General features: G+C 44.3%; 1 protein-coding gene across 4 annotated transcripts; it reads left to right on the top strand.

The window, feature by feature from the left end:
- Positions 1 to 3669: 3669 nt before the first annotated feature.
- Positions 3670 to 11790, top strand: LOC102915232 (low affinity immunoglobulin gamma Fc region receptor III). Of its 4 annotated transcripts, none has more exons than XM_042258574.2 (6): positions 3670 to 4254; positions 5224 to 5327; positions 6011 to 6031; positions 6572 to 6829; positions 10389 to 10643; positions 11148 to 11790. In XM_042258574.2, exons 2-6 carry the CDS (start codon positions 5261 to 5263, stop codon positions 11330 to 11332), a joined length of 786 nt encoding a protein of 261 aa, XP_042114508.1. In that variant the 5' UTR covers positions 3670 to 4254; positions 5224 to 5260; the 3' UTR covers positions 11333 to 11790. The 4 variants fall into 4 exon arrangements, with proteins under 4 accessions (XP_042114508.1, XP_042114509.1, XP_006994506.1 ...); XM_042258575.2 differs by having other exon boundaries at positions 3671 to 4254; positions 6575 to 6829; XM_006994444.4 differs by lacking the exon at positions 3670 to 4254 and having other exon boundaries at positions 5206 to 5327; positions 6575 to 6829.
- Positions 11791 to 14558: the final 2768 nt, after the last annotated feature.

Below are 14558 nucleotides of genomic sequence, written 5' to 3'. Positions count from 1 at the left end.
GCAAGGTCTGTTTCTTGCCCAAATGGCTAAGTTTGCCACACTGAAAGCAAACTCCATATGGAGGTTCTTTGATGTCCATCATCCTTTTATAAAGTATATTGGTGCTGCCTGGAGTAGACAAGTCTCACTGTCGTGAAAAGCCTTAGGTTATTAAACATCTTCAGTGCCATATTCTTTAGATCTCTGAGGTGTTTGAAGATCACCTATCTATCTAAAATATGTCTCTGTATGATCTTGAAAACATACCTAATATGACTTCAAGTTTTATTATTATAGATAACTACCAACCTGCATTTTTAAAGATTTATTTATTTACTATGTATACAATATTCCTCCTGCATGTTGCCTGCAGGCCAGAAAAGGACACCATATCTCATTATCTATGGTTGTGAGCCACCATGTGGTTGCTGGGAATTGAACTCAGAACTTCTGGAAGAATAGCCACTGCTCTTACCTCTGAGCCACCTCACCAGCCCCGCATTTTTAAGTTATACATTACATTTTTTTTTAAGAGTTATTTATTTATTACATATACAGTGTTCTGCCTGCAGGCCAGAAGAGGGCACCAGATCTCATTATAGATGGTTGTGAGCCACCATGTGGTTGCTGGGAATTGAACTCAGGACCTTTGGAAGAGCAGCCAGTGCTCTTAACCGCTGAGCCATCTCTCCAGCCCTATACATTACATTTTTAAATGATCTGCATAAGCACAATACCCCAAAGAAGAGTAGAAACATGAATGTAGTATAACAAAAATAACTTTAAATTTGTATTAATATACCAAAATCCATATCAATGTAAAGTATTTGATGTTAATAGTTGTCTTTTTATCCTATATTCCCATAATCCCCCTAAATGATGACAAACATGTATAACCCAACAAAGGATCAACCACCCACCCCAATTCTTGGGAATGTGGGCATTGTATTCTCTAGTCTGTTTCTTGTTGTCTGTGGATGATGACATCTTTAGGACACCTGAGAAAATTGAGATAATGGTCAAGTCCTGGGAAAACTAGTCATAACATTTGTTGTCTGTGGTGATGTATAGTGTCCCCAATATACTGTGTCCCCCACTGTGAGGATCAGAGGAAAAAGCCAGCCACTATATTAAACATAGAAGTCAGGCAATGGTAGCACACACCCTTAATCCTATCATTCGGGAGGCAGGACTCTGTCTGGATCTCTGTGAGTTCAAAGCCACACTGGGAACAGAGCCAAGTGTGGTGACACATGCCTTTAATCCCAGCACTAACCACAGAGGTCTGGAGGTCTGTACAGACAGACAGGAAGTGACAGAGCTGGGCAAGAAGAGGAAGCGATGTAGCTGGGCTGAGAGAGCAAATGAGAGAGCAGAACAGAAAGGCATGTAGGCATGGGAAGACAGGAAGTAGGTCTCTTTGAAGACTGAGGTATCTGTGAGGCGAGGTTAGCTTGTGGCTTTTTCTATTCCTCTGATCTCTCTCAGGCTTTAACCCCAATGTCTGGCTCCGAGTATTTTATTTAATAAGAACATTTAGCAATTTGTCTACAGCTGTCCAGTCTCTGTGCAACGGGAAAGCACAAGGCTTATCTGCAGTCCTGGCTAGAATAACCTGTGAGGCTGGACCATCTCAGCCAGCAGCCTTGAAGCTGCCCTGGTTACAGAACTCTGAGGAAACAGAGGCATCTGAGAGGCTGGATCACCTCAGCCACCCGTTTTCATTGTCTGGTCCCCTTGCTCCGAAAACACATAAACTTTCAAAGGTAACATACATACCTGCATTAATACAAGTATGTACTGTGCATTGTATATAAGCTAGACAAAGGTGATTTTTTTTTGTTTTATGTTTGAGCAAGTATAATATACATGTCTTGTAGTTTTTCTAGGTTTATTTCTTTATGTCTGTAGCCAAGATTTTCAGGAGGTCTCCCTTGATCAAACCTGATCTCTGCTGTGGGATGTCTTTCTGTATGCTATGAATATGTGTTACTCCCACTGGTTAATAAATAAAACTGCATTGGCCTATGGCAGGGCAGGATGGAGCCAGGTGAGAAAATCCAAGTGAGATAGTGATGAGAAAGGAGAGTAAGGGGAGACACCAAACAGCTGTCCAAGGAGCAACATGAAAGAGAACACAGGTAAAGTCAAGGAATACATGGTGACACATAGATTAAGAGTCATGGGTTGAGTTAAGTTGTAAGAGCTAGCTAGTAAGAAGCCTGAGCCATAGGTCATATAATTTGCAATTAATAATAAGCCTCTGAATGATTATTTTATAAGTGGCTGTGGGACCTCGGGGCCAGGTGGAACCAGAGAAACTTACAGCTACAGATCTCTATTAACCTTGAAGGATTCCACAGCCTTCCGTTTCCTGTGGAAACAAAAGCATAACTCCTTCTCCAATGCAATACATTTTCTGACTTCCATTTTAAAGTTAAGGCGTCCCTAAAGTATCTAGGTTGGTTTAATCCATCAGTCCCTGTTACAATCCCATGTCTCTCAGCAGCATTGGTCTCTCATTAGCATTCAAAAAATTCAGTTTACATAACACCATGCAGAAACCAGGCTCCCTATACATTTACATCTTTACATGGCTTTTTTTCTTTTATATTACTTTAATCCTTCTTTTAAGACTTTATGCTGGGGGGATGTCTTTCTGTACACTGTGAATATATGTTGTTCCCATTGGTTAAGTAATAAGCTGTGCCAGGCGGTGGTGGTGGTGCACACCTTTAATCCCAGCACTCGGGAGGCAGACCCAAGTGGATCTCTGTGAGTTCAAGACCAGCCTGGGCTACAGAGTGAGATCCAGTACAGGCACCAAAACTACATTGAGAAACCCTGTCTCAAAAAAACCCCAAAATATAAATAAATGAATGAATGAATGAATGGGTAAATAAATAAATAAATAAATAAATAAATAAATAAATAAGCTGCTTTGGCCCATGGCAAGGCAGCTTAGAGGCAGACAGGTGGGAAATCCAAGGAGAGAGACTGTGAAGAGAAAGGCAGAGTCTGGGGGGATGCCAGCCTGCTGCCCAAGGAGCAACATGCCAGCAGACCAGTAAAGCCATGGAACATGTGGCAAAACAGATTAGTAGAAATGTGTTAATTTAAGATATAAAGAGCTGGCTAGCAAGAGGCCTGCCATAGGTCATACAGTTTGTAAATAATATTAAGCCTCTGAGTAATTATTTTATAAGTGGCTACGGGACCATGGGGCCAGGCGAGACAGGAGAAAACTTTCAACTATGACTTTACTTTATTATTTATAAACTGTCTACTTTTTTCTATGACTGTCTATACCCATTTTCTTTCTTAAGCCTACTCACATTTTTTTGGGGGGGGGAGGGGGATTCGAGACAGGGTTTCTCTGTAGCTTTGGAGCCTGTCCTGGACTAGCTCTATAGACCAGGCTGGCCTCGAGCTCACAGAGATCCACCTGCCTCTGCCTCCCGAGTGCTGGGATTACAGGCGTGTGCCACCACCGCCGGGCTCCTACTCACATTTTTAAACACACTGTAACCAGCCTGGATCTGTCTTTACTGCATGTCTCTAGCCTCCTGAGCCAAACCTTAAACTGCTAAGTGGCTTTGTGCTGGCTGACTCCACCCCACTCAGGGCAGCTGAGCTTTATGACCTAGGAGCCTGGCGGAGAGCTGTGTTCAGCTGAGAGCAGCATTGAACCACACCAGCTCTAGGGAGTTGGTGCTCCGCACGGCACTGCGGTGTGTGGTTTTTACTTAGCTTGCTGTTTCTACCATTACAGCAGAGCCTCTTAAAGGAGCCATATCCTTTTTCCCCTTCCTTCCTTCCTTCTTTCCTTCCTTCCTTCCTTCCTTCCTTCCTTCCTTCCTTCCTTCCTTCCTTTCTTTTTTCTTTTCCAGTTTTCTCAGGCCCTATGAGAAACACCCACATTGGAACACCAAAAATGTGTGAAGCACTGAAACCCTGTGACAAAGCATGTAAAGCGTTAACAGTTCTGCAGGAGAGCCTAGCCTGAGACGTGACAGAAGAAGTCACAGTTCCAGGAAAGATGACTGAACAGCCAGCCATCACCCACAGAAGGACTCTGTTAACTTCCGTGATAACTATACAAGCCTGCTCGAGTTTTTCCGACTTTTGTTATGTCTGTTCTGTGAAACAGTCATGTTTATTCCAGGTAGATAATGTCAGAACTGAGTTGAAATGGTAGGAATTCCAGACGGTGTTGGAGAATTGTCTGGTATGGACACTACCCCCCACATATTTGGTGTCAGAAGTGTGTAGCTGGTGAGTACAGACCAAAAAAGTATGTGTTTTTAAACATTTGTTTAACTGTGTGTGTGTGTGTGTGTGTGTGTGTGTGTGTGTGTGTGTGCGCGCGCGTATGTTCAACGCACAAAGGAAATCATTTCTCTCCAAACACCATGTAGGTTCCAGAGGTGGAACCCTGGTTAACAGGCATGGCAGTAAGTGCCTTTACCTACTGAGTCACCTTGCCGGCTCCCAATTTCCTCTTTTGAGTAGAATTTCTGCTATTACAATTTCTTTATTAACAAATTTATTTCTTATACTTAAAAACTTTGTTTTTGCTCTGGGCATGGTATCACACGCCTTTAATCCCAGCACTCATGTGGCACAAGCAGGCTGATCTCTAAGTTCAAGGTCAGCCCGGTCTATATAGTGAGTTTCAGGTCAGTCATGGGTAACTAGAGAGACAGTGTTTCAAAAAAAATCAAAACAAAGCAAAAACTCTCAACAACTTTCTTATGTGTGTGGAGGGCAAGGTCAGACTCTTGCATGTAGGATAGAGACATTCTTGGACTGTTTTCTTCAGATATTATTTTTTTTTCCCCAATGATTCTTTCAATAACCTGTTTAGAAGTTCTCTTTATCTCATCTGGGTCAAAATTCCTTTGCCAAGGCTCCCTTAGAGCTTTCTGTATTGGTCTGTGCGGCAGCACTGGAACTTGTGAAAGCAATACAACATTGAGGCCCCGACACTAACTGGAGACTCCCTTCTCTGCTTTCTAGTGTTCCCCCCAGTGTCCTCACCAGCAAACAGTAACTCGGGGTTTTCCCCAAGGGTACAACAAGGGACTACACGTAGAAAGTTCTATCTGTTAAGCAGATTCCATATCTTGTTTGACCAGTAATTGTTAAGTTAGCAGAAACAGAGTCTGCTGACCCACCTGATTATGCAAGCAGATGAGTCCACTTCCTTCCTATTTTCATAGTTCATCTCCTATACCCCATCAGACTCTGACCCAGTTCCTGAAAGACTTTGGAGACACAAATGTTTCAGAATGTACATTCTGGAAGCCAATGGCTGCTTCAACCACTGACAATTTTGCTGCTGTTTGGTGAGTAAGGGTCACAGTGATTTCCGCCTCTCTTAGCGTCTGGACTCCAGAGACCAGGATAGTAAGGAGCAGGCCTGGTTTAGAAGCTCGGGAAGGCGGGGGTGGGAGGGGGGAGATAGAAAGGCAAGAGATCCAGGTCTGGTGGTATCTGCTTCTAACGCCAGCACTTTCATGATAGGGGAACCAGGAGTTCGAGGTTAGCCTCAGCTATAGTGAGTTCTAATTCCAGGCCAACCTGGCTTCACGGGACCCTGTGGAAAAAAGGGGTTTCTAGAACTAGGTGTGGTGATCCATGCCTTAATCTTAGCACTTAGGAGACAGAGGCAAGTGGTTAGTCTGGTCGACACAGTGAGTTCCAGGCCAGCCAGAGCTACATGGTGATACCCTGTCTCAACAACAACAAGGAGAGGTTTCTAACTTTTGACTACGCTAAAGCTTTTTTAAGCTAGGAATTCAGAGGTACCTTTACAGGTCCTGAAAGTCTGTCTTGCACCAAACATTCATACTTGCTTGGCAGCCAAGCCAACCCCTTGGCAGGGTGAGGTGGGGAGGATATGTGAGAGAGAAACTAGAACCAGACTCCTGAGGCGGGGAGGAGGCTCTAAGCCCATCCTGATGTTCCTTAGGTACAATTTGCTTTTGTCTGCTGCTGCTCCACTGACCCCTTCTCTTCTTATTTACAGCTTTTGCAGACAGGCAGACTGGTAAGTTCGTGTTTCCCTTGTTTTCACAGTGTTACTTCCTTACAACAAAGTGCTGTGTTTACTTTGTAGGGAAATGTCTGTTCTACCAAGGATCAGGCTTGGGTTCATATTGGGTAGTTCTCTCACAGCAGGGCCTGGAGAATGATCGTTGGGAAGCCTCCAGCTGGGTTCTCCAAGAACCCAAGGAAAAGAGACTGGTGCAAGCACACATTTTTTTTTTTTGTAATGGTCTAGAGATTGAACCCAGGACCTGGGGTGTGCTGCGAAAGCTTCTGCCATTGAGTTATAACCCTAACCCTTTTAAAATTTATTTTGAAACAGACATGCTCAGTTGCCCACAAGGGGTCTTGAATTAATTATATATCACAGTCAGATCTTAAATGCTTCGTCCTTCCCATTGCTAGATTATAGCTGTGAGTCATCATCCCAGTATTTTTCTGGGTCAATGACAGGGACTCCCTGGCCCCTGGGCTCCCCTTTAGAAACCACAGTCTCTCACAGCTTACTTGTTCACATTCCTTTTTGATCTCTTATTCTCAGCAGATCTCCCGAAGGCTGTGGTGAAACTTGAGCCCCCATGGATCCAGGTGCTCCGCGAAGACAGTGTGACACTGAAATGCGAAGGGACCCCCAACCTTGGGAACGATTCGACCCTGTGGCTCCACAATGGGAGATCCATCAGCAGCCAGGCCCATCCCAGCTACACGTTTAAAGCCACAGCCAATAACAGTGGAGAATACCAGTGTCAAACGGGCCAGACCAGCCTCAGCGACCCTGTACATCTGGGAGTGATTTCTGGTCAGTAGACACAGGCCCAGGGAGGAGCCGGGATACCAGACCCAGGGAATCTGCTTACAGGACAGAAGTTTACGAGAAAGAGGGTGGCCTGATTTCTGGGAAGCATCACGGAGAGCTTTTTTGAAAGACATTTGTCCACTCATTTCCCTTTTCACCCACTCTGTTTAGTACGGTGTGAAAGGGACAGCTTTATCTGTCTCAGACCTAACTGAGCAAGAGGTTCAAGGCCACAGAAAGGCTGCTGTGAGAAAAACAGAAGGAAGTTCTTGCTTCATAAACATCACTTCTGTGATGCTGTGTGGGAAAGCACCAAGACTACAGGCAAGTGGACCTGCAGAGACAGGGGTAGGCTTGTCAGTGCCAGGACACAGGGGCAGGCTTGTCAGTGCCAGGACACAGGGGCAGGCTTGTCAGTGCCAGGACACAGGAGGTGGAACCTCCCAGGGAAGGCGGAGGGGAACTGTGTCCAACAGGTAGAAGAGGATAGGCTGTGTGATGACTTTTGCCCCTAAATGAGATGGAAGCCTGTGAAGTAGTTTTAAAAACTTGAAACTAATATATTTGTGGAGGACAGCGTGTGACATTTTGTTATGTGTATATAATTGTTTAGTTCTTAGATTGGATTAGGTATATTTATCACCTCAAATATTTACCATTTATTTATAGTATAAAATTGAGAATCCTTATTTCTGTTCCCCCCCCCCCTTTGGAATATACAATATCGTTGTCTATAAACATCTTACTATACAATAGCTCCTCAAAATGCCTTTCTCCTGTCTGACTATAAATCACTACCTGTTGATCAACCTTTCCCCATTTCACCCTCCCCTCTTTTCTTCCCATACTCGTCTTTCTTTCTTTTTTTGGGGGGGGGTTGGTTTTTCGAGATGGCGTTTCTCTGTATAGTTTTGGGGCCTGTCTTGGATTTCTCTCTGTAGACCAGGCTGGCCTTAAACTCTCATAGATCCGCCTGGCTCTGCCTCCCGAGTGCTGGGATGAAAGGTGTGTGCCACCACCGCCGGATGCATACTTGTCTTTCTATGCCTGGCTTAGCTCTCTTAACATGATTTCCAATTAGATAGGATTTATTCTTAGGGCTGAATAGTATTCCTTTGTGTCATCAGGAGACGGTTTTAATTTAAGGAGTCACATGATCTGATTTAGGTTTGTGTAAATATGTGACAATGTTCAGTTTAATAGAATCTATAATGAAAATGCCCTTGAGCACTATTTCTGTCCCACTCCAATATCTGAAAATAGGAGTATGTTTATAGTTTGCTTCAGATCTACCTTGTTCCTGCCCTGAAGATGGTACATGTCAGTATCTAGTGTTTTAGATTCTCCTGTTTAACACCAAGAAGGTGACTTTTAAAAACAGTACTTTTAGGCAGAGTATGATTGCACATGCATTTATTTATCACAGCACTGTAGGGGCATAGGCAGGTATCTCTCTGTAAATTCCAGATCAACCAGGGCTACAGAGTGAGACTGTCTCAAGATAAAATAAAATGATTCTTTAAGGTCCCAATGCCAAAGCTACACAATAAATTGGAAGTCCAACTGGGCTACATAAGATTCTCTCAAAAAAATGAAAACAAGCAGGGCGGAGGTGGTGGCACATGCCTTTAATCCCAGCACTTGAGAGGCAGAGGACATTCAGAACTGTGTGAGTTCCAGGACAGGGTGGTCTACACAGAGAGACCCTGTCTTGAGAAACCAAACCAACCAAACAAACAAGGAAACCAAAAACAAAAATGTACCCCCAAAAAACAAACAAACAGAAAAATGTAGAGCTGGCAAGATGGCTCTCTCGGTAAAATCACTTTCCATACAAGCATGCAAACCTGAGTTCAATCTCTGGAAGCCAAGGCGGAAGGAGAGAACCAACTCTGGCCTCCATGTGTGTAAGATGGAGCATGCACACACACCGTGTGTGTGTGTGTGTGTGTGTGTGTGTGTGTGTGTGTGTGTGTATGTGTGTGTGTGTGTGTGACTCCCACCATCAATAAAGGCTGGGGATGGTTGTGAGGATGTTCTTAATGATGGTAGAAAAGTGATTTTAAGTTTTAAAATGTTCTGCCCTTTTTGTTCTAATTCACAAGAGAACACTGAATTCAAAAGATCTTATCCAAAAGCCTGGTGTGGTGACACACACCTTTAATCCCAGCACTTAGGAGGCAGAGGCAGAAGAATTTCTGTGAGGCTAGCCTGGTCTTCATAGTGAGTTCCAGGACAGCCAGGGCTACTATAGTGAGACCTGACACATCTTAAAAACAAATAAAACCAAACAACAAACAAGCAGTCTTACCTGATGGGGCATGATAGCTCTCACCTGTATGTAATACCAACTGAGGCAGGAGGATTGCCGCTTGCTGAAAGTTTGAGGCTAGCCTTCGCTACATAATGAGTCCTGGCCAGCCTGAGCTTCAATGTCACAAACTCCTACATTGCCCCCAAAGGTCATATACTTTCTTTCTTTCTTTTTTTTTAATGTGGGTGGAAGATTCTATTCAGGGTGTGTTGTGCTCTCAAATGTTCATGTTCAAAGACTGAGATGTTGCGGTCTTAACCACCAAGGGGAGAGTATTAGGAGGTGGTCCTTTGGGGAGGTAACTAGGTCATGAAAGTGAAGTCCTTATTAGGGAGATCTACAAGAATCCTGTAAGAGTGTGACAATGAGCTTCAATTCTATGAACTAGGAAGTGGACTCATCAGATGCAAACATTTCTAGCCTCTTGCTTTGGATTTCAAAAGTCTTCAAAAATTTGAGAAGTAAATGTGTATTGTTTATAAACCATGGAGGTTATGTTTTGAACATTTGTTTATTAAGATAGAGTATCATATAGCCCAGGCTAGACTCCAGCTCACTATTTAGGTGATGATGACTGTGAACTCCTGATCCTTCTGCTCTACTGCCCAGGTTCTGGGAATACAGACATGTACTCCCACATCTGGCTTGTGGGTGCTTAGTTTATGGTTCTTTGTCAAAGCAGCCTGAGTAAACCATGACAGAAGGGCTTGCATTATTCAGGCTCTACTCACTGCTAACACAGTTATGGCTACTTACCTTGCTTCCTAAGATTTGTTCAAAAGTCACATCCTTAAATTAGTATTCCTAAACCATAAACACTATACTTATAATACACTGAAGGATTCAGGCTCTATTCTATAACTCCTATAGTTATTGAGATTAATGCATTTCCTACATGAGCATGTGTTTTTTAATCCATGAAACTGTTTTAAAATTATTTTAGTATCTCATAGATGTAATGCCATGTTTTCCCTGTGTGAGTCATGTGGGCCTGTGTGAGAGGCTGACGCAAGGGCCTTGGGATTTTGTTTGTTTTTGATTTTTGAGACAGGGTTTCATGTAGTCCAGGCTTGCTGTATAGCTGAGGACGGCCTTGAATTTCTGGCTCCACCTCTGAGGTGTTGTGATTGTACACTTTCCGACTGGGTGTTAGGGATTGAGCCCAGGCTCTGATGTATGCATTGTACTGAGCCATATCTCCAGCCTCTTGGTATCCTACTCTTAGTAAATTTCCCTTCCATCTTTCAGACTGGCTGCTGCTCCAGACCCCACAACTGGTATTCCGGGAAGGGGAAACCATCATGCTGAGGTGCCATAGTTGGAGGAGCAAACCCCTGAACAAGATCACATTCTACCAGAATGGAAAATCGGTGAAATTTCATCATTACAGTGGCAACTTCTCCATCTCCAAAGCCAATCACAGCCACAGTGGTGATTACAACTGCACAGGATTTCTAGGAAAGACAAAACACTGGTCGAAGCTTGTGACCATCACTGTCCAAGGTATGGGGACTCTGTCAAAATGTTGGAAAGGGAGAAGAGACAGACAAAGGCCAGAGTTGTGTAGCCCCACATGGAGACCTAGGAACTGGGATCGGAGGCAAAGAGGAGAGCTGTGAAGCCCTTGCCAAGTGATGGCAAGTGGGCCCAGCCCAGAGCTCTTCACTTGCAGGTGGTGGGTGACAAGGCAGCAGTGAAAGAGAGCCTTGTCATTGGTGCAAAGGTCCTCCAAGTTCCCAGACATTCCAGACATTCCAAAGAGCTGAGGTGTCACTTCCTGTAATCTCATACAGATGTGGCTGTGGCCACCCTTCAGGAAATGCAGATTTAGCAACATCTGGGGGGGCGGCTGAGAGATAAAAAGTCCACTGAGGCTTCCTGGCTTACTGATGTGCTCTTGTCCCTACTTTAAGTACGAGGTGTGAGGACTATACAAAGAGGACTCTGCACTGAGGACCCCACAGTTTATTCCAAATTTCTGTCTTAATGGTGCATCTCTCCCACCAGGTCCAGCGACTGCACCCATCGCCTCTCTGCTTTGGTACCACGCCGCTTTCTGCCTAGTGATGTGCCTCCTGTTTGTAGTGGACACGGGCCTTTATTTCTGTGTACGGAAAAACCTTCAACCCCCAGTGGAGGCCTGGAGGAAAACTCTGTCAGTCAGAAAGTGTCAGGCTCCTCAGGACAAGTGACATCTCATCGTAAGGGTGGCAAATAGCAGTGGCAGCAGCATCTTTTCAGCCACCCTGTTGCTTCTCCTGCAGCCTTCCTTTTAAAAAAGCAGCTTAGAGCCAGGCCTGACATGTGGTCCTGCAATTACAGTTACACAGGAGGCTGTGGCAGGATCACCGGTTCAAGGCCTGCCTAGGTGCCAGAGTGAGTGCAAGTCTAGCCTGGATAACTTAGTGACATCCTGTTTCAAGAAAAGAAGGCTGGATAGGGACAGTGTGCAGGTTGTGTTTAGATGGCTTACCAAGAAAGGGCACCTGTTGCTAAGCCTGCCAACAAGAGCAGAGTTTGATCCTGGGGACCCACATGGCGGGAGGACAGAACAAATTCCTGAAAGTTGTCCTCTGACCTCCACACATCCACCACGGCAGGTGCACCTTCTCTTTCTACATGCACACACAAAATAAAGACATTAAAATGTCCTTTTTTTTCGTTTTTTGTTTTTGTTTTTTTTTTTAACAAGAAAGGGAGAAAGAGAGGGCTGAGGATTGGTGGCAGAACTGTTATTCAGTATACATGATGTCCTGGGTTTGACCTCCAGCAATAAAACAAAACCCAATCTGGGCTAAGGATCTCCCTTTAGTGACTTGTTTGTTTAAAATAATGTAAAAGCCTTCCCTTGTACTAAAAGGAAGTCTAATGACTTTTCAGTGTTCTCCGAGATGATACCACATGATCTTGCCACTCTGATCTCATTTCCTTCTCCTTTTCCTGGCTTATTCTTGGTCATTTTCACTCTTCCTCGGACACAGCACCTATATTTTATATACCATCATTTCTGTTCCAGGGATGTTCTTGTTTACAGAGGCCCACATCCTGTTTCACCATGCAAAGTATAAATTGTTCCAGGCAAAACTCAGACTGAGGCTTGACGCTCAGGGCAGTGGTGCTAGGAGGCGGAGACCAATGGGAAGCATTCCGATCATGAGGGATGCTTGGATGCCTCCACAGGCGCATAGCTTGATGCTCTTCAGGAGGAATCGCTTAGCCATCTGGCAGCTTAGCAGCTTGCAGTCTTCCCAGGACCCTTGCTTGCTCTTGTGTTTCTCAGCCATGCACAGAGCAACACAAGGTCCTCATCAGGAGCCAAGCGGATGTGACCATCTGAACTTGGACTAAAGTCTCTGTAACTGTGACCTAAATAAACCTTTTTTCTATAAATAAATAAATAAATAAATAAATAAATAAATAAATAAATAAATAAATAAATAAATAAAGAACCTAGTAGCATATGCTTTACTCTACCACTAAGATTCGGTTTTTATTCAGATGTCATCAGTCAGGACGCTTTGATTATTCAGTCGTATAACCTTATTCCTCTCTTAAGTCTCCTTCCCTGTTTATTTTTCTCCTTTGCACTTATCATCATCATCAATACGCTGTATGCTTGCTTGTTTAGCGTGGGACTTTCCTCTTCCACCAATTAGTTTCTTTCTTTCTTTCTCCTCCTCTTCCTCACCCTCATCCCCTTCGTCCTCCTCCTTCTTCTTCTTGAGACAAGCAGCCCTGACTGTCCTAGAACTCACTATGTAGACCAGGCTGACCTAGGAACTCACAGAAATCCCCTGCCTCTGCCTCCTGAGTGCTGGGATTAAAGGCGTGTCCACCATGCCTAGCGCTTTCCCTCTCTTTCTCTTCTCTTAAGATGCTGACCAGAATCCTAAGTGTGCTCGCCCAGGACACTTGTCTTTCTTACTGTTTTCTTGAAGACTTCCAGGCCCTGTCTATAGCTGCTTGCAGACCTCCATTGCTGACCGAAGGGCATGACTTCTCCATCTTCCTCCTCTTGGTAGCTTCTGAGATCTGCAGTGGGCCCACTTTGTGGTTTTCCCTCAAATTCTAATGAAATGGTCCTTGAGTTTCCTTATGACTTTCCTTTTGGGTTCTTTTATCAATGAGACTGAGAACTTGCAAAAGGAAACTCAGATTCTCTAGAAGAGGCTGGGTTTTCTGGCTTCCTGAGCGGGGGTGGGGGGGGCACTTTGCAGAGGCTCTTTCTCTGTGTAGCTTCTGAAGCATGTGTGTGTCCTCACCTCCAATAAATGCCTTTTCTCAGTTGCTGATGCTGTCTTTGGAGCTTGAGGTTTCTGCACTCCCCCTGTTGAGCTGAGATTTTTTTTTTTTTTTTTTTTTTGCCTTTTAATTCTTTAACTGGCAGAGAAAACGAACTCTATCAGACCCCTAGACTGAAGCAATTTAGGAAATCCAGGTTTGTATTCCCTGGTGAGGCGGGGCGGGGTGTGTGTGTGTGTGTGTGTGTGTGTGTGTGTGTGTGTGAGAGAGAGAGAGAGAGAGAGAGAGAGAGAGAGAGAGAGACAGACAGAGAGAGACAGAGAGACAGAGAGACAGAGACAGAGACAGAGACAGAGACAGAGACAGAGAGAGATCTGACCTCTTCCTCAAGGGCATTTTTGAAATCTTTTGAATTTCAATGTAAGTCCAACATCGGAAAGTCAAAATGGAATGCTCTGAATGAAAGAAAATGGGACACGATAAAAAGACTCAGTCTTCAAATCCTCAGACAGTAGGAAGCAATGCAGTTTACTGCTTGATGAACTCGCTTCAGCCTTTAGGGCAGTGGTTCTCAACCTGTGGGATGCGACCCTCTTAGAGGGGTGTACCAACTGACCCTTTCATAGAGGTCGCATATTTGATATCTTGTATATCAGATATTTACATTATGATTCATAACAGAAGCAAAATTACAGTTACGCAGTAGCAACGAAAATAATTTTAAGTTGGGGGGCGGGGGTTCACCACAACATGAGGAACTGTATTAAAGGGTCGCAGCGTTTGGAGGGTTGAGAACCACTGCTTTAGGGCATATGCTGCAGCAATTTGTTCTACATCTGAATCCTGGGGTCACTTCCACCTGAGAGAAAAACAGGCTCACAGATAAAAAACACAAAGTCTTTCCAAAACACTCTGAGAACGATGCTTCTTTGGGAGAGGAATTTTAAAGCATTAGTCTCAAATACAGGAGTGAAACGCAGGCTTGCCGGTGTCCAGCGCTCTCATGGGTTGGTCGGTTAAGGTTCCGCAATCCCATGACCACAGCGTTGTTCGAGTTCCTCAGAGGCAAACTGGTGAAAGAACAGGAGTCAAATCGAAAGAACCCTGAGTTCTGGCGGAAGGCTGGAGAAGAAAAGGGATCAAACCTTAAAGAAAAATTCCACACAAAAACATGTG

The sequence above is a fragment of the Peromyscus maniculatus genome, chromosome 11, assembly GCF_049852395.1.
Source record: "Peromyscus maniculatus bairdii isolate BWxNUB_F1_BW_parent chromosome 11, HU_Pman_BW_mat_3.1, whole genome shotgun sequence".
Lineage (NCBI taxonomy): Eukaryota > Metazoa > Chordata > Mammalia > Rodentia > Cricetidae > Peromyscus > Peromyscus maniculatus.
Note: the sequence above shows the minus strand (reverse complement) of the source record. Positions and strands in the feature narration are given on the sequence as shown.

Coding starts and splice junctions, on each gene's coding strand:
- LOC102915232 (XM_042258574.2), top strand. CDS start 5,261: ATGTTTCAGAATGTACATTCTGGAAGCCAATGGCTGCTTCAACCACTG. Junction 5,328..6,010: donor GACAATTTTGCTGCTGTTTG/GTGAGTAAGGGT, acceptor TCTTATTTACAG/CTTTTGCAGACAGGCAGACT. Junction 6,830..10,388: donor ACATCTGGGAGTGATTTCTG/GTCAGTAGACAC, acceptor TCCATCTTTCAG/ACTGGCTGCTGCTCCAGACC.